Source organism: Coregonus clupeaformis, chromosome 24 (assembly GCF_020615455.1).
Source record: "Coregonus clupeaformis isolate EN_2021a chromosome 24, ASM2061545v1, whole genome shotgun sequence".
NCBI classification, from domain to species: Eukaryota; Metazoa; Chordata; class Actinopteri; order Salmoniformes; family Salmonidae; genus Coregonus; species Coregonus clupeaformis.
The window spans coordinates 2,930,861-2,955,941 of NC_059215.1; the positions used below are offsets into that span (position 1 = coordinate 2,930,861).

General features: G+C 43.7%; 1 protein-coding gene across 1 annotated transcript in view; it reads right to left on the minus strand.

Moving 5' to 3' along the window:
• Positions 1-700: 700 nt before the first annotated feature.
• Positions 701-25,081, minus strand: part of LOC121537758 (ceramide synthase-like) — a 43,909-nt gene continuing 19,528 nt past the window's right edge. The window contains exons 3-5 of the mRNA XM_045206836.1: positions 12,503-12,722; positions 4,876-4,971; positions 701-2,170 (exon numbers count right to left, since the gene is read on the minus strand). Coding sequence (XP_045062771.1) covers positions 1,823-2,170; positions 4,876-4,971; positions 12,503-12,722 — 664 coding nt within the window. The 3' untranslated portion in view covers positions 701-1,822. The remainder of the gene's footprint in view (positions 2,171-4,875; positions 4,972-12,502; positions 12,723-25,081) is intronic.

Below are 25,081 nucleotides of genomic sequence, written 5' to 3' on the forward strand. Positions count from 1 at the left end.
CAGCTGTGTAATCATCCTGCTCCAGCATCATGCTAGGAACTTTACTGTTTTTATATCTAAACATCAGGTTAATCTCTACTACATGGGGTTTTAAATTGTCCTTGCCGTTTTCAACCCCGTCCATTTTATTACTCCAACTGGCACCTTGTGGGCGGTCCATGGCGGGCACCATGTGACCTTAAAGGGATGCCCAGTGGTATACAAGCCCCTCCCACGTGGCCCCCAGACCCCGTTGCCAGAGGGCAGCATTGACCTAACAGAAGCACCCCACCACTCCCACCCCGCAAACTTGACCTCGAGTGACCGTAAAGTCTTGTCTCCACCCATTAAAAGCAGCTTTAGCGGTTGCTGTGGCAATCGAGCTGAACCCGGGACTAAACGAGCAATCCCATTCCTTCTAATGCTGCTGCAGCGCTCCCAGAGAAGTCCTGTGTGTGTAAACATACGGACAAAGCTTTTGCTAAGCCGCCCCCTTTAGGCAGGGAGGACACAGCACAAAATATAGAGAGAGGCTCCTAGCTTGTGATGCCCCACCCTGTGTGACACTGAGGGGCGGGGCTTAAAGACTTAATGTAAACAGACGCAGCAGGGCAGCAGTACAGCACACAGAATAATAATAATAATAATATGCCATTTAGCAGATGCTTTTATCCAAAGCGAATTACAGTCATGCGTGCATACATTTTTGTGTATGGGTGGTCCCGGGGATCGAACCCACTACCTTGGCGTTACAAGCGCCGTGCTCTACCAGCTGAGCTACAGAGGGCCACAGCATAGCTGTTGGGAATCCTGTTGGGCCGTAAACAACAAAGGAGGAGGACTGGAGTGCTGCAGGCGTGCCGATTGGCCAGCGGCGGCGGCCACGGAGAATGAGGAAACAGGACAATGGGAGGCGCTGAGGTGGATAAAGGAGGGTGGAGTTCCAAAATCCAATCACATTAAATGGGTTTTTGTGTAGCTATGCTGGTGCAAACATTTATTTTTCATTTTCTCCTTCAAATGTAGATGAGGTGACACCCGTACCTATCTTAGTTTGTAAACACCCCCTCCCATCCCTCCAGCCCTTGTCCCACCACCCAGCCTTGTCACTATTTCTATCTGAAATGCCAAGTCCCCTTCTCCGCTTCTCCTCCTCTCCCGCCGGCGGTCTTTTAAAGATGAGGACTGGGTGGGTGGACAAACACTTCATAAAATGGGACTCTTCAGAACTTGACACATAAAAATCATTGACAAACAAAATAATTCAACTAATTCTACAGACACATTCATCTACACTGTAACCGATCCTCCAATCAGCAGAGCTAGTAATAGATGAAGGGGAGGGGCCGGGGGAGTGTCTCAGCACCACCCCCCCCCCCTCCGAAAAAAGCCAGGAGCTCCATTCTCTGTCTTCTTCATATCTTTTAGGGAAACTCCAGTGTAGCACTCCAAATATAACCCCTGTCCAATCCCTCTAATCCAAGCAGAGGGGTGTGGGGGGTAGGGGTAAAAACCCCAATGAAGAGCTAAAAGAGTAGAGCTTGGATGGGCATGGGGTGGAGCGATCAGTAGTATTGAAGCAAAGGGGAGGAGGGGGTGGGGGCTCAGGGGGAGGAGGAGCAGTAGCAGTACTAGTGTAATCATAGTAGTAACGATAGTAGTAGTAGAAGTAGTAGTAGTATTTTTGGGGAGACTGTGGTAAGTAGCCGTAGTGCTTTTGCAGTGGTAGTAGTAAGTAGTAGTCGATGGTGGTTCGTTTTTGTGTGACTCGAGCACATATAGAGTAGAGAGAACCGAGAAAGAACAGAGAGAGTGCGATGGTGACAGAGTGAGCTCTCCAGCTCTAATGATTTCCCTTGGGTTGGTTGTCCGTGAGGGAGGGGGGGCTAGGTGAGGGAGGAGGGGAGGAGTCCTGGCTGCTGGCGGCGGCGGTGGAGTGACACTGGCGCTGGTAGAGCCGCCAGCCCTTGCGGCAGAGCAGCACGAACCAGTAGACCTGTGGTGCCAGGATGCACAGGTTGCCCAGGTTGACCAACAGTGTCAGGTGGAAGGGCACGCCGTAGACGGGGATGCCGTAGTGGCGGCCATACACCCAGTACATGTAGGGAAAGAGGGCGATTCGACACAGGAAGAAGCTGAGCAGCACCATGCCCCCATTGGCCTTGTGGACCCAGCAGTCCTGCAGACCCAGCTGTGAGAAACAAGAGGAGAGGAGGATGGGGGGAGGGGGGGGGATGTGTTGGGAGAATATTGAAAGGAGACAAAGAGGGAGAAAACAGGTCATTATATGGTCGAACAGTCTTGAAATTCTAAGTGAGCATAAAACTGGGCTGGAATCCCTGGGCCTGTTCGATTACTTTGAAAATACATTCTTCCTTCCTTCCTCCTTTCCATGATGCAATCACTGATCTGACACGACTGGACTGGTGAAAGCTATGAAGTGGTACCCATGCATCATGGTAGATTAGTTGATAGATACACCATTACAGGAAGGGAAAGAGGCATTCTAACAGTGCCCATGTGTGGTCTTGTGTGGCGTGACAGTGGCTCTGCAGTACCCGGCCAGTCCACCAGAGGACACTGAGTAAGAGAGCAGAGCGTGGCCCTACTGAATAAAGAGCCAGAAGTCAGCAGAAAGTGAGCTGGAGACCAAGCAGGCTGCCTGCTCACTGCTCTTAGCTCTTTTAGTGATACACACATACACATTATACCAGGAATGTTTATTTAGTGAGAAGCTGTATGGATACAAGTACATACAGGTAACTGCGAAAATAAAGGAAACACCAACATAAAAGTGTCTTAAGAGGGCGTGGGGCCACCATGAGCCACCAAAGCTGCCAGAACAGCTTCAACACGCCTTGGCATAGATTCTACAAGTATCTGGAACTCTATTGGAGGGATGCAACACCATTCTACCACAAGAAATTCCATCATTAGGTGTTTTGTTGATGGTGGTGGAAAACGCTGTCTCAGGCGCCGCTGAATCTCAATTGGGTTGAGATCCGATGACAGACACACACCCTTTGAACCCCCTACGCTCCTTTGGGACCCCTCTTTCAAAGTCACTAAGATCACTTCTAGCCTGGTAGCCAAAATAATGGGCAACTGGGAATTTCTATACATGACCCTAAGCATAATGGTGTGTTTTAATTGCTTAATTAACCACAACTGTGTGCAAGCACCTCCTTTCAATATACTTTGTATCCCTCATTTACTCAAGCGTTTCCTTTATTTTTGGCAGTTACCTGTATATACATTGATAGGTGGAGATATTGGTATCAGGGTTTCCGTTAGGAAAATGTGGCGCCGGACATTTGACCAGCAGCATTTTAATTTACCGGACCCATATGCATAGGGTGCGTAACCTGATTAGGGCGTCCACCCATTGGTGCTCAGAATGACAGAAATCACATTTAGATTATGGTAATTCATATTAACAGAACATACAAGTTGGGGATGCAACGATTCTTACCTAATTCTGATGTGCACTTTGAAGATATTTTCCTCAGCCAACAAGACAAGTAATGAACAGCAAAAGTACTAGCCTATGAGAGTCTACTATCCCCAATAGTAGAAAAGTTTACCTATTCTATTGGTCAGCTTGTCGATAAAGAAATAGCCTATTCCTAACACTCTGGGACAGTTGTAGGATGATAGGTCCCAGATTCATACAACCAGTAGGCTACAATATGATTTGTTAAGCAATGAGTGGCGCAGTGGTCTAAGGCACTGCATCGCAGTGCTAACTGTGCCACTAGAGATCCTGGTTCGAATCCAGGCTCTGTCGCAGCCGGCCGCGACCGGGAGACTCATGGGCGGCGCACAATTGGCCCAGCGTCGTCCAGGGTAGGTTGAGGGAATGGCCGGCAGGGATGTAGCTCAGTTGATAGAGCATGGCGTTTGCAACGCCAGGGTTGTGGGTTCGATTCCCATGGGGGGCCAGTATAAAAAAAATATGTATTCACTAACTGTAAGTCGCTCTGGATAAGAGCGTCTGCTAAATGACTAAAATGTAAATGTAAATGAGTCTGATGCAACAGAATGTTTAGCTTTCTACTGTATGTTGATGAACTATTATTTCTTCACATTATAAGCTCAGCACTGTGCACAAGGCATTAGGCTACGTCCGAAAGTTTGTTCCATAATGTAATTAGTGGGAAAACACTGTTGTCTAAAGTGCATCGCACATGCGAGCGGTTTCATTTGACAGAGATTGAAATATCTGTAATTTTTTAAGAGGGGAGAGCTAATATGCAACAACTAGCACGGGTTGCTAATATGACTAGGATTGTGCCTTTGGCTACTGGACAATGTAAGAAAGTTGATATGAAATATTTGCGTCCACGGATATGGCCTGATTTTGGCTAGGCTACTTTGAAGCAAGGTAAGACATGCCTCAATATGTAGTAAAACGTTCAGGTTTCAAACAATTATGTATACATGTTTTCAAAATGTTTACTGCCTCCAGCTCATTGCAAAGTGGTGTGTGACATGCTGATGAAGCCTGCCTTCCGTAGCCTATGCATTTTCATTATGAGATGCTGTAGCAGCAGCTCTCGCGCTGTCTGACCGATTTTCCACTCAATTAATTCATTCCACTCAATTATGCAAATTAACCCATAGACCGATAAGCATGACCAGTCAAATGTATTTCCATCGACTGGTATTTCCATCAATGAATAGGCTATAAAGCATTACTTCGCAATGGGATTTTTTCTTCTCCCAGACAATTGGCCGGTGCAAATGTTATTTAGTTGACTTTTCTCTTTAAAAAGAATTATCGGCCAAAAGCCGGCTATTACAGGCTAACGGAAACCTTGGTGTGTATACATGGTTGTTATAAGTGGCGATTAGGGTGTTCTAATGTGTGTGTGTGTGTGTGTCTCTCTCTCTCACCTGGATGAGGATCTTCCCTAAGGAGACGAAGGGCGTGCTGAGCTCTGTGAGGAACAGGCATCCGATGAAGTAATCGCCCTGGTCCCTCCTGAAGAACTGAAAGGCACAGGGAGGGAGACGGCACACAGTTACTACAATCTGAAACAAGACCATACCGCCACACACCCACACAAAGAGAACCGTCACACACACAGGAACACCCACCCACCCAAAACGACCCTCAGTACTTTAGTACAGAAAGGCTGTGTAAGCAAATGGATTGTCCCTAGGTCTGCACATACAAAAACAGGAGTCAGGACCCGGCTCAATAACACCAACATGGCCACAAACCAACTTGGCCAACAGAGGACAAACCAGGCCCAGGGTCAGGTTCATCAGGCACCAAACAGAAGAACATTAACTGAAACTGGGAGGAACTACCTGAACTTTTCCAACAAGAAACACTCACATTTCGTGGCAAAAGCTTTCCGTTGCGTGCACTAATGAACACGACCCAGACTTATGCCATAAGCCCAGACGTTAAGGTAATGTAAGAGAATAGATCACGATGAGTAAATTAGTAAATGTATGGAGGATCATTGATGTAAGCTGCAATAGGGAGGATGCCAAACCGAGAGGGCTCTGTGTGTGTTGTGATGATGAATAAACCAGTAGTGTGTGGGGCCCAGACACCAGCTCTGCCATCTGCCCAATGGAAGAATTACCGGCAGCACAAACTACTGCCATGTAACACTACACCTACCTACCCCCTGTACCTGGCTGCTGGACCCGGCCTCTGTGTGTGTGTTACCTGACTGTGTGGGAGGGGAACGAAGCAGGGAGCAAGGGAGGAGGAGATGAGAGGAGGATCACAGCAGCTGGAGCCTGAATAATGGAGGTGTAGTGTAAGGTGATCTCATATCACCATTGAAAGCCGCTGAAAACTAAGATGCCAGGTTTCCAATGCACTTGGCCTCCTCTCTACATGAAATGGACGCTAATGCGACACTTGTGTGTATAGGTCAGGGTTTCCTTTGGCCAATAACAAAATGAAAAGCCTATAAATAAATCTGTTGCCGGCCAGAACGACCGGCAGAAAATAAATCCCAAACAAACAAATGCTTTTTATTCATTGATGGAAATACCAGTTGATGTAAATACATTTGACCTTCATGCTTATCGGTACATATAATTTGCATAATGTAGTGGAATTACATTTCGTTAGTCATCATGTATCTTATTTATTAAACAACTATCACACTAGCACAGCATATTTTGAGCGGGATTTCTCCTGCAGCTCCTCAGCTGGTTGCTGCTGGAGTAAAACGTGCTTTTAAAAGCCCATTAATTACGCAACAATTCTAAATGCAACTGCGTGCTGAAAACTGTTTTGGTGCAAAATTAAAAAGAGCTATTATTGTTATTTCTCAACTTGTAATTAAAGCTAGCCTCCCATTCAAGTGCAGGCAACAGGCTATCAGTGAGTCACCCACCACTTCACAATGTGAGCTGGAGGCAGTATGCAATTTGAAAACATACTTAATTTTTAAATTAGAATTTATCCTACCATTTCTACCATTCTGCGTGCCAGTTATGCTTTTCATTCTGCGTGACAGTTATGCTTGTAATTAAAATGATAAAAATCTTAAAGTCAACTAATGCGAGATCACCAGCCTCTGCCATAGGGACACATTGATAAACCGTCATCCATTGGCGGCTATAGAAATGAGCGCATGGAACTCATAGCCTATAGGCCAATGTAGCAGTAGGCCTAGAACTTCCACTGCTTATTCACATTGAGGATAGGTGATTAGAGGGGGAGATTGTTGGAAAGATTGTTCAAATAGTTTACTATGAGGAATTATAGTTTAAATATTATCATTCGCAATAGATCTTAACCCATAAGAGTCTAAGCCCCTGGGGTTCTACTAAGCTATATTGAATTGTTTTAAGAAGGTCATACCAAGGATCATTTAGCTATTTGATTTTGAGTATTAAAAAATATATTTAAAAAATATTTGATGAAAAAACATTTTTGGCATTACTGCTATTAGCCCATACAAATGCATTGAACAATAGATTCACTACAAAAAACAACAGATAGTCCCCAAAAAATATCAAAAGGAAGTTTGTTCTGAAGTGTCACTTCTGTATCTGAGAGGTATACGAAAGATCAGGAAACATACATACATACACTCTACCATTCAAAAGTTAGGACACACCTACTCATTCAAGGGTTTTTCTTTATTCTTACTATTTTCTACATTGTAGAATAGTAGTGAAGACATCAACACTATGAAATAGCACATATGGAATCATGTAGTAACCAAAACAGTGTTAAACAAATCAAAATAGATTTTTGATTCTTCAAAGTAGCCACCCTTTGCCTTGATGACAACTTTGCACACTCTTGGCATTCTCTCAACTAGCTTCACCTGGAATGCTTTTCCAATAGTCTTGAAGGAGTTCCCACATATGCTGAGCACTTGTTGGCTGCTTTTCCTTCACTCTGCGGTCCGACTCATCCCAAACCATCACAATTTGGTTGAGGTCGGGGGATTGTGGAGGCCAGGTCATCTGATGCAGCACTCTATCACTCTCCTTCTTGGTAAAATAGCCCTTACAGTCTGGAAGTGTGTTGGGTCATTGTCCTGTTGAAAAACAATTGATATTCCCACTAAGCCCAAACCAGATGGGATGGCGTATCGCTGCAGAATGCTGTGGTAGCCATGCTGGTTAAGTGTGCCTTGAACTCTAAATAAATCATAGACAGTGTCACCAGCAAAGCACCCCCACAGCATAACACCTCCTCCTCCATGCTTTACGGTGGGAAATACACATGCAGAGATCATCCGCTCACCCACACTGAACACACGGCTGTTGGAACCAAAAATCTCAAATTTGGACTCCAGACCAAAGGACAAATTTCCACCGGTCTAATGTCCATTACTCGTGTTTCTTGGCCCAAGCAAGTCTCCTCTTCTTATTGGTGTCCTTTAGTAGTGGTTTCTTTGCAGCAATTCGACCATGAAGGCCTGATTCACGCAGTCTCCTCTGAACAGTTGATGTTGAGATGTGTCTGTTACTTGAACTCTGTGAAGCATTTATTTGGCCTGCAATTTCTGAGGCTAACTTATCCTCTGCAGCAGAGGTAACTCTGGGTCTTCCATTCCTGTGGCGGTCCTCGTGAGAGCCAGTTTCATCATAGTGCTTGATGGTTTTTGTGAAATATTCCGTATTGACTGACCTTCTTGTCTTAAAGTAATGATGGACTGTCATTTCTCTTTGCTTATTTGAGCTGTTCTTGCCATAATATGTACTTGGTCTTTTACCAAATAGGGCTATCTTCTGTATACCCACATAACAGATTTTCTCAAATGCATTAAGAAGGAAAGAAATTCCACAAATGAACTTTTAAGAAGGCACACCTGTTAATTGAAATGCATTCCAGGTGACTACCTCATGAAGCTGGTTGAGAGAATGCCAAGATTGTGCAAAGCTGTCATCACGGCAAAGGGTGGCTATTTGAAGAATCTCAAATCTCAAATATATTTTGATTTGTTTAACACTTTTTTGGTTACTACATGATTCGATATGTGTTATTTCATAGTTTTTATGTATTCACTATTATTCTACAATGTAGAAAATTGTAAAAATAAAGAAAAACCCTTGAATGAGTAGGTGTTCTAAAACCTTTGACCGGTAGTGTATATATATATTTTACATGTATTTAACCCTATTAAACAGTCTCCATATATACTGTACTTCCATACATTCTTTCAACTGGTACCGGAGGATCTTCAGACGAGTCTTGAGAGGCCTGTTGGCGTCCTAGAGCAAAACAACCGACATGAACATGTATGTGAGAGTCTCACCTTTGCACAGAGGGGTCATATTAGTGGCCCAAGCGGTTAGGACGCTACAGACAGAAGTTGGCAGATTGGCAATACCGACTTCAGACAAGTCTTCTGACATTTGTGGAGAACACCATCGTGTTCGTGAGAGTAATCTTTCCATAGAGGGGTCATATTTTTTTTAGGCCAAACCATTTGGACGCTACAGATGATTTTGTGAGAAGACCGATTTTCGGGATGTCTCATGGTTTGACAAACACCGCTCTAGCTCTGTCACCTTTCACTGCAGATGCAGAAGTGCAACATAGAAAAACAGACATCTCTATCTTAAATTGACAGATTCTCATGGGGATTTTCTTATGCTAATTAGATTTCCGCGCTCCCTCAACATTATCAGGACAGAGGAAAACAGACACATGCTCATTGCTCACATGGAGCACTCCAAAACAAAATAAATCTCGTAAATGATGGTTATGAAATAAACCAAAAAACTTGTTTCTCACAAGTGTAGCAGGTTGTAAACTCTGCAAACAACGTTTCCACTCCGAGAATGAGAACAGTAAATGACTAATTATTACATGCATTAACAGAAATTTATGTAACCAAATAACGGAGATTAATGCTACATTTACTACTGGTGACATATGTAATGGGGAATTGATCAAAAATGTAAGGGCAAACAATTCACACAATGAAACAATGAATGCGCAAGAATTGGCAGGAGACAGCCCAGCCATTCTGGAGAGAGATTCGCCTAGCCTATATCTTCCCCACACACCCCTCCCCTTCTTGTCTCAACATTTCAAATTATTCTCAAGACACTATCTTCACACATATTTTAGATGCTTTTCACTGACAGCCGCAACTCAATAATCAGCTAGGCCTATTGCCACGCACGCTGCCCAAATTGTGGGCTAATGATCCTCGATTCCTCTGTGGCTAAGTCATACTTTCTGGTGAAGTATTTTGAATGTATTTATTTATTTCTGTATAGACAGGAGTAATTATATACTTCCCTATTGGACCCACCACTATGCCATTTCTCTCCTGTTCTATTGGTTTTCATATCAACTTTATTTCATGTCCAGAAGCCGAAGGCAAAATCCTAGTCATATTAGCAACCTACAGTGGGGAAAAAAAGTATTTAGTCAGCCACCAATTGTGCAAGTTCTCCCACTTAAAAAGATGAGAGAGGCCTGTAATTTTCATCATAGGTACACGTCAACTATGACAGACAAATTGAGAAAAAATAATCCAGAAAATCACATTGTAGGATTTTTAATGCATTTATTTGCGAATTATGGTGGAAAATAAGTATTTGGTCACCTACAAACAAGCAAGATTTCTGTCTCTCACAGACCTGTAACTTCTTCTTTAAGAGGCTCCTCTGTCCTCCACTCGTTACCTGTATTAATGGCACCTGTTTGAACTTGTTATCAGTATAAAAGACACCTGTCCACAACCTCAAACAGTCACACTCCAAACTCCACTATGGCCAAGACCAAAGAGCTGTCAAAGGACACCAGAAACAAAATTGTAGACCTGCACCAGGCTGGGAAGACTGAATCTGCAATAGGTAAGCAGCTTGGTTTGAAGAAATCAACTGTGGGAGCAATTATTAGGAAATGGAAGACATACAAGACCACTGATAATCTCCCTTGATCTGGGGCTCCACGCAAGATCTCACCCCGTGGGGTCAAAATGATCACAAGAACGGTGAGCAAAAATCCCAGAACCACACGGGGGGACCTAGTGAAGGACCTGCAGAGAGCTGGGACCAAAGTAACAAAGCCTACCATCAGTAACACACTACGCCGCCAGGGACTCAAATCCTGCAGTGCCAGACATGTCCCCCTGCTTAAGCCAGTACATGTCCAGGCTCGTCTGAAGTTTGCTAGAGTGCATTTGGATGATCCAGAAGAGGATTGGGAGAATGTCATATGGTCAGATGAAACCAAAATAGAACTTTTTGGTCAAAACTCAACTCGTCGTGTTTGGAGGACAAAGAATGCTGAGTTGCATCCAAAGAACACCATACCTACTGTGAAGCATGGGGGTGGAAACATCATGCTTTGGGGCTGTTTTTCTGCAAAGGGACCAGGACGACTGATCCGTGTAAAGGAAAGAATGAATGGGGCCATGTATCGTGAGATTTTGAGTGAAAACCTCCTTCCATCAGCAAGGGCATTGAAGATGAAACGTGGCTGGGTCTTTCAGCATGACAATGATCCCAAACACACCACCCGGGCAACGAAGGAGTGGCTTCGTAAGAAGCATTTCAAGGTCCTGGAGTGGCCTAGCCAGTCTCCAGATCTCAACCCCATAGAAAATCTTTGGAGGGAGTTGAAAGTCTGTGTTGCCCAGCGACAGCCCCAAAACATCACTGCTCTAGAGGAGATCTGCATGGAGGAATGGGCCAAAATACCAGCAACAGTGTGTGAAAACCTTGTGAAGACTTACAGAAAACGTTTGACCTGTGTCATTGCCAACAAAGGGTATATAACAAAGTATTGAGAAACTTTTGTTATTGACCAAATACTTATTTTCCACCATAATTTGCAAATAAATTCATAAAAAATCCTACAATGTGATTTTCTGGATTTTTTTTCCTAATTTTGTCTGTCATAGTTGACGTGTACCTATGATGAAAATTACAGGCCTCTCTCATCTTTTTAAGTGGGAGAACTTGCACAATTGGTGGCTGACTAAATACTTTTTTCCCCCACTGTTTCCTAGTTGTTGCATCTTTAGATTCCCCCTCTTTCTAAGTTTCTAACAGAGATTTTCATCTCTATCACATATGAAACCGCTATCAGGTGTGCTGTTTAGAATGGTGTTTTCCCGCAAATTGCATTTTGGCAAATGTTTGAAAATGACGTTTTATTGGCTGCTTCATTACATGAGTTGAATGTTCTGTTAAGATGCATTACCATAATCTAATTGTGATTTCTGTCATTCTGAGCACCATGGGTTATGCACCCAATGCATATTGGTCCGGTAAATTTCTAAAATGGCCGGTAAATTTAAATCTTCCCGGTCATATTACCATAATTGTCTGGCGCCACATTTTCCTAACGGAAACCCTGGTGTAGGTGTGAGGTGTGTTCGCTCTCGATTATTGTCATTATACACTCATCTGTCATTATGTGGATATTAGCTAGTGTTCTTGACTGAAAATGCAGTTGACGGGAAGACAATGTAATGAAAACTAATAGGAGAGGAACATTTCAGCTAGTCGGTCTTCACACAGGTCTCTTTCACACACTCTCTGCCTCGTTCCATTTTCAAAGCACTTGCCAAATAGGGTTAGTGCAATCTCTCTCCCTCTTAGCCTCGCCTCCCTCTCTATCACTCCCCACTCATCCTTTTTCTCTTCCCCTCTATCCACCCTCCCCCGTTCCCTCCCTCTCAATGTCAGGCAGCAGAATGGTCAGCAGGGCATCTCCCTCCTCCCTCCCTTCCATCTCTCCTTCCTTTCCCTCTCTGTTCTCTCTCACCACAGTGATTGACAGCACAATGGTCAGAAGGGCCATATCACTATCACTCTCCCCTTCTTCTCTCCCCCTTTCCTCTCCCTCTCATCGGTGACAGGCAGCAGAATGGTCAGCAGGGCATCCAAAACCTGCCAATTTTTCCTGGTCAAAAGTACTGTCAGCCCATGGTAGTGTGTGTGCGTTGCTACTGACCAGGGTGACGGGCAGAGGCAGGGACAAGAGAGGCATGAGACTGAGGTGCGAGAGTCAGTGTGTGTGTGTGTGTGTGTGTGTGTGTGTGTGTGTGTGTGTGTTACTGACCAGGGTGACGGGCAGCAGGATGGTGAGCAGCGCGATGTGGTGGAGCACCAGCAGGAACTCGCGGCGGACAAACGAGTTGACCGTGGTCAACGAGTGCTCCTTATACTCCTCGTGGCCCTTGACCCGGAAGCGGTAGTAGTGGCTGAGGTACATGGCGTAGATATCGTATGTCATGTAGGGCACGCCGTACCAGATGACAAAGTAGGTGGCCAGCCAGTACCTGAGAGAAAGGGAGGGAAACGGGGGGGTTGTTCATTATTCCACACAAGTTTGCTAATGAAAACAAGAGTTTCTTATTGGACAAGTTCAGTGAGTAGCTAAGTGGGCAAGGACGTGGGTTCAATTCCCACAGGGATCACATACATACACCAAATGTATACAGTGCATTCATTGTACTGTATGTCACTTCGAATAAAAGTGTCCAGTGTTTGTGGCATAAATTATTTAATAACATTACCTTTAGCTAAATGTGGGAATGTAAAAATGTGGAGAGGGTGAAACGCATAACACGCACGCACACACACACCTAGTTCAATTAGCCCAGTTGATTAGAGCACATTAGTTGTCACTAACCCCCTGCTGGTCCCGCCCATGACGACAGTGAGTCTATCAGTTACACCTGAGATTACAGTCAGTTAGACCTATGTGGTCCTCTGTAGCTCAGCTGGTAGAGCACGGCGCTTGTAACGCCAAGGTAGTGGGTTCGATCCCCGGGACCACCCATACACAAAAATGTATGCACGCATGACTGTAAGTCGCTTTGGATAAAAGCGTCTGCTAAATGGCATATTATTATTATACCCAGTTGAAGAACAGTGTATTGTGTGCGTGTCTGCCTTGTGTGCGTGTCTGCCTGTATTGTGTGCATGCACGTTCGCACGTGTGTGTTGCAATATTACAAGCTGGCTGGTGAGTGGTAACTCAAGCACTCCGGCTCTGCACTGCGCTCTGGGGGTATTAAACCCTGGGGGGGATTGCAATGCAAGGCATTGCACTGACTGAGGCTGGGCCAGGGTTGGAGGCTGCCCGGGCAAATGACTGGCTGGATTACACAGACTATTAGCATTTGCGTTAGTATTAGCCAAGCAGCACTGGCCAAGATAGAGATAGAGATACGGGGATAGGGATAAGGATGCTAAACTCTGCTAGGTTTTGCTAGGCTAGGCACTGGCTGAGCCAGGACAAGGATAGGGATGCTAATCTAAAACTATGCTGTTAACAATCAACTGCCGCTTAGAACCAACTTCTCCGGGTTTAAAACAGCCTATGTGGCATCGATATGAGTCAGAAAGATTAATAATAGTGTCACAATTTACTACAAAAGTGTAAATAGGATAATTTGTGTCAAAGTTTTGTAAGCGAGTTCGTCATGACTTGGGTATGGATTACTTACATGGCTACTATTGCGAATAATGCCCAATTGCCCAGAGACAACACATTGTGGTCCGCCCCCAGCCCCCTCAGCAAAAATGAGTGAAAACGGGCTTCCATAAAGATGGTGCAAACTTCCAATGCATTTCAACAATATTGCCAGATGGCCAGGAATGGATTACATCCAACATGGTCACGTCTGCTGCCTGTCAACCGTCAAACCACTGGTGTTGGTGAGTACATTAGCTAAGTAGATAGCTGGTACCAGCTAGCTAGTAGCTGCTTTTGGTTATACAACATTATTCGATAGTGCTAGCGAGTCAGGCTCGCTATGATACCAGATGAAAGGGTAATGATACTGTAGCTAGCTAAATACATCAAGTGTAATGTGATGTAGCATGTCAGAGGAAGATGTGCATTGCTCACGTTAGCTAGCTACCTTGCTAACAACAGCTAACTGTAGCCCAATGGCGTTTACGGTCAATACAGGGCAGGCACTTGGATACTAGCTTGCTAATCATAGGATGTAGCCAGATTGCTTTCAATAATGTTTCAACTCAAACTGGCTAGCTAACGTTAGCCAACTCATTTTAACTCTGACAAAGATATGATAACTATCCCGGATTTGCAAATTAGGTAGCTACCATACGGGGGCTTCGTATGCTAACCCAAAACAACATACATGTTCTCATAAAAAAGAAAAGAAAAGAAGGATAGTACTTGTCTACTACAAATATAGCTATGGCTCTGGCAGCAAATAGCAAAACGTATCAGCAAGCATTCAGCAACGTACACAGCTGGTTGCATAGTAATGGCGTCAGCATCACTGGCCTGAATCTATCCTGTAGTTAGTCCCTCTATTAGCATAAATTACTTCCAAACTAAAGACAGTAATTTCTCGCTATATGTTTATTGAGTGACAATATTTTATTTTATTTCATTCCATTCACAGGCTACATATAAAACATGGTGTATTATTTATTCAGCAACGTCGTGGGAACCCCCCTTCCATATCAGGAGCTGTTACAGAAGGCTGAGGCAGTGGCCAGACACAAGTCCCGCTTCAGAGTAATAGGGGACACTTGAATCAGGTTGGTCACATTTGTGACTCGTTTCAGGAAACTAGGCGTATGTCGCACGTCACTACTTCACAGGAGCAGCATTTGAACGTAAACATGTCTTTTTTTAATCAAAATTCGTTTTTTTGGCAGAAAGGCCTTCTGGAACATGTAAACTTTCATGTGCCTTAATAACAAACTTGCATTCCATCCATAAATATGAATAAAATTGTTAAATTACGAGCCTAGTTGGTTTAGCCATGAAAAAAGACAGGAACCTTCCCACTAGCCATGATTGGCTGAGAATGTATGGGCTGGACATGTCGGGAGAGGAGTTTGGATTGGTCTGCCATGTAGCACGCTTCTGTCTATAACGTGAGCTGTTCAGTATGTGTTGACAGTCCTTTCTACCGCACCATTTTGGAAAGCTATAACGTTAGCCATCGAGAACTACAAAAGTTGCTACTTTTCTCAACAACATTGATGCCCTGAATTTAGCAGGCGCTATCAACAGATCAATAGGAAAAAGTGATGGGCTACTTTCTGCACACGCCACGGTCAGTGTGAACCGGAGTGACATGACACAAAGCTGGCCAAACAAGACGTAGCTACAAACAAAACAGAGTTAAATGGTTCCAGTCTGCCGTGAAGCGTTCATCCATGTATACGGGTAAGAGTCTAGCTACATTTTCCAGATATGTTTCTAATTTAGTCAGAAAGTAATTTTTATTGCAAGTTAAAGCATACTGTTAGTTAGCTAGCAAACGTTAACTTGATGGCTCACTAGCTAACGTTACGTGTATGATCTGTGTAGTAATATTATTCAAATCACTAATCCACTTGCATTGCTAGTTATAGCCTAATGTTAGCTAGTTAACATTTAACCTGACACGCCAACACACACATACGCTGATTCTCTGTTTATTATCTATCCTGATTGCCTAGTCACTTTTATCCCTACCTACATGTACATACAGTGTCTTCAGAAAGTATTCATTCCCCTTGACTTATTCCACATTTTGTTGTGTTACAGTCAATTCAAAATGGATTAAATATATTTGTTTTTCTGCATCCATCTACACACAATACCCCATAATGAAAAAGAGAAAACATGTTTTTATAAATAATGAACACATTTATTGAAAATGATTGACAGAAATATCTCATTTACATAAGTATTCACACCCGTGTCAATACTTTGTAGGAGCACCTTTGGCAGAGTCTTTCTAGGTAAGTCTCTAAGTGCTTTCCACACCTGGATTGTACAATATTTGCACATTAATCTTCTTCAAATTCTTCAAGCTCTGTCAAGTTGTTTGTTGATCATCGCTAGACAGCCATTTTCAAGTCTTGCCATATATTTTCAAGCCGATTTAAGTCAAAACTGTAACTAGGCCACTCAGGAACATTCAATGTCATCTTGGTAAGCAACTCCAGTGTATGAAAGGTGAATTTATCTCCCAGTGTCTGTTGGAAAGAAGACTGAAGCAGGTTTTCCTCTAGGATTTTGCCTGTGCTTAGCTCCATTCCATTTCTTTTTATCCCAAAAAACTCCATAGTCCTTGCCGATGACAAGCATACCCATAACATGATGCAGCCACCATGCTTGAAAATAGTGTGGTTGTGGTGGATTTTCCCCAAACGTAACGCTGTGTATTCAGGACATATAGTGAGGGAAAAAAGTATTTGAACCCCTGCTGATTTTGTACGTTTGCCCACTGACAAAGAAATGATCAGTCTATAATTTTAATGGTAGGTTTATTTGAACAGTGAGACAGAATAACAAACAAAAAAATCCAGAAAAACGCATGTCAAAAATGTTATAAATTGATTTGCATTTTAAATTAGGGAAATAAGTATTTCACCCCTCTGCAACACATGACTTAGTAGTTGGTGGCAAAACCCTTGTTGGCAATCACAGAGGTCAGATGTTTCTTGTAGTTGGCCACCAGGTTTGCACACATCTCAGGAGGGATTTTGTCCCACTCCTCTTTGCAGATCTTCTCAAAGTCATTAAGGTTTCGAGGCTGACGTTTGGCAACTCGAACCTTCAGCTCCCTCCACAGATTTTCTATGGAATTAAGGTCTGGAGACTGGCTAAGCCACTCCAGGACCTCAATGTGCTTCTTCTTGAGCCACTCCTTTGTTGCCTTGGCCGTGTGTTTTGGGTTATTGTCATGCTGGAATACCCATCCACGACCCATTTTCTATGCCCTGGCTGAGGGAAGGAGGTTCTCACCCAAGATTTGACGGTACATGGCCCCGTCCATCGTCCCTTTGATGCGGTGAAGTTGTCCTGTCCCCTTAACAGAAAAACACCCCCAAAGCATAATGTTTCCACCTCCATGTTTGACGGTGGGGATGGTGTTCTTGGGCTCATAGGCAGCATTCCTCCTCCTCCAAATACGGCGAGTTGAGTTAATGCCAAAGAGCTCCATTTTGGTCTCATCTGACCACAACACTTTCACCCAGTTCTCATCTGAATCATTCAGATGTTCATTGGCAAACTTCAGACGGGCATGTACAGTGGGGAGAACAAGTATTTGATACACTGCCGATTTTGCAGGTTTTCCTACTTACAAAGCATGTAGAGGTCTGTCATTTTTATCATAGGTACACTTCAACTGTGAGAGACGGAATCCAAAAAATCACATTGTATGATTTTTAAGTAATTAATTTGCATTTTATTGCATGACATAAGTATTTGATACATCAGAAAAGCAGAACTTAATGTTTGGTACAGAAACCTTTGTTTGCAATTACAGAGATCATACGTTTCCTGTAGGTCTTGACCAGGTTTGCACACACTGCAGCAGGGATTTTGGCCCACTCCTCCATACAGACCTTCTCCAGATCCTTCAGGTTTCAGGGCTGTCGCTGGGCAATACAGACTTTCAGTTCCCTCCAAAGATTTTCTATTGGGTTCAGGTCTGGAGACTGGCTAGGCCACTCCAGGACCTTGAGATGCTTCTTACGGAGCCACTCCTTAGTTGACCTGGCTGTGTGTTTCGGGTCGTTGTCATGCTGGAAGACCCAGCCACGACCCATCTTCAATGCTCTTACTGAGGGAAGGAGGTTGTTGGCCAAGATCTTGCGATACATGGCCCCATCCATCCTCCCCTCAATACGGTGCAGTCGTCCTGTCCCCTTTGCAGAAAAGCATCCCCAAAGAATGATGTTTCTACCTCCATTCTTCACGGTTGGGATGGTGTTCTTGGGGTTGTACTCATCCTTCTTCTTCCTCCAAACACGGCGAGTGGAGTTCATACCAAAAAGCTCTATTTTTGTCACATCAGACCACATGACCTTCTCCCATTCCTCCTCTGGATCATCCAGATGATCATTGGCAAACTTCAGACGGGCCTGGACATGCGCTGGCTTGAGCAGGGGGACCTTGCGTGCGCTGCAGGATTTTAATCCATGACGGCATAGTGTGTTACTAATGGTTTTCTTTGAGACTGTGGTCCCAGCTCTCTTCAGGTCATTGACCAGGTCCTGCCGTGTAGTTCTGGGCTGATCCCTCACTTTCCTCATGATCATTGATGCCCCACAGTTTATTCCATTTGCGAATAATCGCACCAACTTGTCACCTTCTCACCAAGCTGCTTGGCGATGGTCTTGTAGCCCATTCCAGCCTTGTGTAGGTCTACAATCTTGTCCCTGACATCCTTGGAGAGCTCTTTGGTCTTGGCCATGGTGGAGAGTTTGGAATCTGATTGATTGATTGCTTCTGTGTACAGGTGTCTTTTTATACAGGTAACAAACAGATTAGGAACACTCCATTTAAGAGTGTGCTCCTAATCTCAGCTCGTTACCTGTATATAAGACACCTGGGAGCCAGAAATCTTTCTGATTGAGAGGGGGTCAAATACTTATTTCCCTCATTAAAATGCAAATCAATTTATAACATTTTTGACATACGTTTTTCTGGATTTTTTTGTTGTTATTCTGTCTCTCACTGTTCAAATAAACCTACCATTAAAATTATAGACTGATCATTTCTTTGTCAGTGGGCAAACGTACAAAATCAGCAGGGGATCAAATACTTTTTCCCCCTCACTGTAAAGTTAATTTCTTTGCCACATTTTTTGCAGTTTTACTTTAGTGCCTTATTGCAAACAGGATGAATGTTTGAGTAAAAACATTCTGTACATGCTTCCTTCTTTTCACGCTGTAATTTAGGTTAGTATTGTGGAGTACCTACAATGTTGTTGATCCATCCTCAGTTCTCCCATCACAACAATTAAACGAACTGTTTTAAAGTCATCATTGGCCTCATGGTGAAATCCCTGAGCGGTTTCTTTCCTCTCCAGCGACGGAGTTAGGAAGGATGCCTGTGTTTTTAGTGACTGGGTGTATTGATACACCATCCAAAGTGTAATTAATAACCATGCTCAAAGGGATATTCAATGTCTGCTTGTTTTAATAATCTACCAATAGATGCCCTTATTTGAGAGGCATTGGAAAACCTCCCTTGTCTGTGGTTGAATCTGTGTTTGAAATTCACTGCTCGACTGAGGGACCTTACAGATAATTGTATTCGTGGGGTACAGAGATGAGGTAGTCATTCGAAATCATGTTAAACACCATTATTGCACACAGAGTGAGTCCATGCAACTTATTATGTGACTTGTTCAGCAATTCTTACTCCTGAACTTATTTGCCAAAACAAAGGGATTGAATTCTTATTAACTCTATAGACATTTCAGCTAATCATTTTTTACATTTGTCAAAAACATAATTCCAGTTTAACATTATGGGGGATTTATTGTGTGTAGGCCAGTGACACAACATCTCTATTTAATCCATTTTAAATTTAGGCTAACACAACAAATTGGGGAAAAAGTAAAAGGATGTGAATACTTTCTGAAGGCACTGTACCTCACACATACTACACTGACACTGCAACACACACATACACACTCTTCACATATGCCGTTTCTACTCTGTTTATTATCTATCCTGATTGCCTAGTCACTTTTACCCCTACTTACATGTACATATTACCTCAACTACCTCGTACCCCTGCACATTGACTCGGTACCGGTGCTCCTTGCATATAGCCTCGTTATTGTTATTTTATTGTGTTACCATTTATTTTGCTAATTTTTCTTACTTAACTCTGCACTGTTGGGAAAGGGCTCGTAAGTATTTCACGGTAAAGTCTACACCTGTTGTATTCGGCGCATGTGACAAATAACATTTGATAGTTTGATTAATTTATGTATTCATTCGGGTTCACAGTGTGGACTGAACAGAGGTCACCGTATTTGCACATTGTTATATTAGCATAACACTGCTTCTACAGTATTATGTGAAGTATGCTTTATTCTACATAGAACTGTTCCACTTGAGTTATCAAAACACTTAGTTTAGAATATCTACATTAGTCAGCAATTGCACTTGTCTCAAATGACTCTTTAGGCCACTGACCGATGCAAAGCTTCCTCCTGTGTGGTATGAGAAGAGTGCCATCCTCTTGCATCTCACATCTACTTGTAGTTATTGAACTCTGGCTGCTGGACCCATGGGTTGAGGCAAACTCTGTCATATCAATCAATCAATCAAATTGTATTTATAAAGCCCTTTTTACAGCAGCAGATGTCACAAAGTGCTGTACAGAAACACAGCCTAAAACCCCAAACAGCAAGAAATGCAGATGTAGAAGCACGGTGGCTAGGAAAAACTCCCTAGAAAGGCAGAAACCTAGGAAGAAACCTAGAGAGGAACCAGGCTCTGAGGGGTGACCAGTCCCCTTCTGGCTGTGCCGGGTGGAGATTATAACAGTACCTGGCCATTTAGCCAGATTTTTCTCCAAGATGTTTAAATGTTCATAGATGACCAGCAGGGTCAAATAATAATCACAGTGGTTGTAGAGGTTGCAACAGGTCAGTACATCAGGAGTAAATGTCACTTGGCTTTTCATAGCCGGGCATTTAGAGGTTGAAATAGCAGGTGCGGTAGAGAGAGAGAGTTGGAGTGTCATTACATTTTACATTTTAGTCATTTAGCAGACGCTCTTATCCAGCGCGACTTACAGGAGAAATTAGGGTTAAGTGCACTCCAACCCTCCTGCCACCTGACTGCACATGTCCATAGCCTGTAATACATTACATAGATGGAAGGGACTTCATCACCCACTGGACACTTGAAGACAGAACCTCACCCAGAGAGCTGTGCATGTCAGTGTGTGGTTAGACAGCCAAATCCTTAGAGTCGGCCAACTAGACTAATAGAATGCCATTTTAGTTCTGGTTAGACAGTGTGTGCTCTAAACACACACACACAACGTATTTTTATTTGCTAGGTAAGTGTAGGCATACGGTCTTTATAAGCACATTAATATGATAGTTACAGCATAAAATGTGTCTTTGTACCACAAACACACTGATTTTTTGTTGATAAATGTATCTACACTCAAGCTGGGCGATGTTTGTGCAATGTCCACATGTAGCCTACATCTGTTGTAGGGATATTAGTAGTTCTGGGGTTTTTTCCCCGGGAAATAGCGGACATAACGAGAGACGAGACAAAACTAGCAAGTTATAAAATATTGTGTTGTAGGACAGCTGAGCTGACTCAAGACCGGGCATTCAACTCACAGTTGACACCGTTTCCACGGTAACATGTATTTACATGACGTGATGAAACGTTGAAACTTGCAAGCTACTTTCATAGCAAGGCGTTGTAGAACAAGTGTCTTACGAAACACATTCCAGACACTGGCTCTTGCCATAACTGATTTGACAGAGAAATATCAGCTAGATAAGATGGCCAGCTACACCAAGCTATGCTAGCTAGCTGCTGTCAGCTTGGCTAAACACAAAGTCAGTGCAGGCTTTTTAGCTGAATTAGCTGACCATCTTGAGATGACGAGTCAGTCAGGAGGGAAGAAGTCATCAACTTCAAAACTTCGTTATCTCCATAGCAAAGCTATTTAGCTTACCTCATTGTACTCACTACTGTCCTTATTCGTTATGATTAAATGACAAAGACACACCCACATCAAACCACGCACCCAAAACAACTCGTTCCCCTGTAGTCATGGCCGCAAGCATTTCTTAATGAGCAAGGAAAAATCAGCAAGTGCAGTCGCACTTTAACCACACAGGAGCCTGCTACTGGCTGACTGAGCAGGTTGCCATCTGGCTAGGAATAGAGGGGATGCTATTAACATTAGCATCAGCTAAGCAGCACTGGCCTGAGCAATTAACCAACATTTCTGTTATTTTTCCGTTCAGTTATTTGAATTCCATTTCGTTCCGTTTTTTTCTGTGAGTGCAATGCACAGTTTCTCTAGAGATAAATCAGATTCAGCCCGAACTGTGCGATGTAGTAGTTTCCAACAGGCCAATATTCTACGTAGTTTAGCCCACAAAACGTGGTTATTAACTACAATGCACATAATCCATTGCACATCTACTTGTCCAGTCTGTGTGGGGCAGAAACGGAGAGAAGAATGCGCGATCGAGAGGGAGAGAGCAGTTGCTTCGTGAGGTATCTCTACTTGAAAATACATGGTCTAAGGGATTGATAGTTGGTATTCAGCAGTCATAAAAGTATGCCTTATTTACTTTGAAGAACTACTAAAATAGTGATTTTGTCAGACTGCATAGGCAGCAGCTCTAGAGATGAGATGAGATGACTTCAAATAGGCCTAAAAAAATGTAATATACACAAAACTGAAATATTTAAAGTAAAGTGATTATTATGGTTAATAAGTGATAAGCAGTAAATGGGCTGTCACCATCATCATGGGACTTTTATTGTTGTATTCGGTGTTGTTACATCATTCAACCCACATAATGCATAGTGCATTTAATGTCCCAGAAAAAAAATTTGAAACCAAAACCGAACCACCCTCATAAAGCACTAATCGCTCAGCACTAATCTGTTACGAACAGAGTGCACTAAGTTTTGTAGACTTACCCTTTGCCAAATTTGCAAATAATTGTGTTGTTTACAAGGAGTGCAAGGCCGAATTGAGTTACAGCACACGCACACTTCACAGAGAAGGCGTTCCACAACGGAAATATGCAAATACATGCTAGAACGCGACAATAGGATCTCACTAGCTCGTGCTTGGCTCTGCCCACCTCCCTGCTTGTTTTCCACTATGCTTAATTTGCTCCCATTGAAAACGACACAGATGAATCTTGGGTTTGTTATATATATTTTTGCTGGTACCGGACTGACTGAGCAGGTGGCCATGGTGACTGAGCATAGGGATGGGATATTGGGCTGGGACGGGACCCAGAACACCTGTCCCACTGGGGCTAGAGCCGATAGACAGACGGGTGGGCTGGCTGTCCTCGAGGGCCAGGACCCGGGGTCAATAGCTGTGGCTTGGGAATGGGATTGGAAGCTAGCCACTGGCCTGCATCTAGCTAGACAGACAGGTTTGCCCCGTACTTTCCCTCACTGACCGGGTCGGTATGGATCTTCGGGCAGGTGGCAGTGGGTTCGCCTCAAGTACAAAATCTGATCAAATCACATTTTAATTGTCACATGCTTCATAAACAACAGGTGTGAAATAACAGTGAAATGCTTACTTATGGGCCCTTCCAAACAATGCAGAGAGAAATAAACTAAATTATAGAAAAGTAAATAATTAATTAATAATTAATAATAAAAGTAATAATTGATATTGAAAAGAAAAGAGCTTCTGGATATCAGGACAGCGATTACTCACCTCTTACTGGACAAAGATTATTTCTTTAACGAGTCGGGCGCGAAGGATTTACTTCATACACCCGACAAGGCCAAAATCCCCGTCATTCGAAGGAGAAAGAGACAGAGATATCGGGGACGTAGGTCGGGGTGCCTTGTAAGGATCCGGCGGCGAGTGGGTAATCTGCCTCTACCATCAGTCCTATTAGCCAACGTACAATCAATCATTGGATAACACAATAGACGTGCTACGATCACAAATATCCTACCAACGGGATATTAAAAACAGTATTATCTTATGTTTCACAGAGTCATGGCTGAACGATGACATGAATAACATACAGCTGGCGGAGTTTACACTGCATTGGCAAAATAGAACAGCTGCCTCCGGTAAGACAAGGGGTGGCGGTCTGTGTATATTTGTAAACAACGAAATCTAATATTAAGGAAGTCTCTAGGTTTTGCTCGCCTGAGGTAGAGTATCTCATGATAAGCTGTAGACCACTCTATTTACCAAGAAAGTGTTCATCTATATTTTTCGTAGCTGTCTATTTACCACCACAAACCGATGCTGGCACTAAGACCACACTCAATGAGCTGTATAGGGCCATAAGCAAACAGGAAAACGCTCATCCAGAGGCAGCGCTCCTAGTGGCCGGGGATTTCAATGCAGGGAAACTTAAATCCGTTTTACCTAATTTCTACCAGCATGTTAAATGTGCAACTAGAGGAAAAAACTCTAGACCACCTTTACTCCACACACAGAGACGCGTACAAAGTTCTCCCTCGCCCAGCTCTGCAGATTTTGCTGCGAAGAGACAGAATCATTAGACTTGGCGCTCCGGTACCGCTTGTCTTGCGGTAGCAAAGAGAACAGTCTATGACTAGGGTGGCTGGAGTCGGACAATTTTTAGGGCCTTCGTCTAACAAGCGGTGATGCAACCAGTCAAGATGCTTTCAATGGTGCAGCTGTAGAACTTAAGGATCTGAGGTCCCATGCCAAATCTTTTCAGCCTCCTGAGGGGGAAGAGGCGTTGTCGTGCCCTCTTCACGACTGTGTTGGTGTGTTTGGACCATGATAGATCTTTAGTGATGTGAACACCAAGGAACGATCAGCTCCTTTGTCTTGCTGACATTGAGGGAGAGGTTGTTGTCCTGACACCACACTTCCAAGTCTCGGACCTCCTTCCCTATAGGCGGTCTCATTGTCGTCTGTGATCAGGCCTACCACCGTCAGCAAACGTAATGGTGGTGTTGAAACCATGCGCGGCCACGCAGTCGTGGGTGAACAGGGAGTACACGAGGGGAACTAAGCACTCACCCCTGAGGGGCCCCTGTGTTGAGGGTCAGCGTGGCGGATGTGTTATTGCCTACCCTCACCACCTGGGGGTGTCCCGTCAAAGTCCAGGACCCAGTTGCAGAAGGTGGTGTTCAGTCCCAGGGTCCTTAGCTTAGTGATGAGCTTGGAGGGCACTATGGT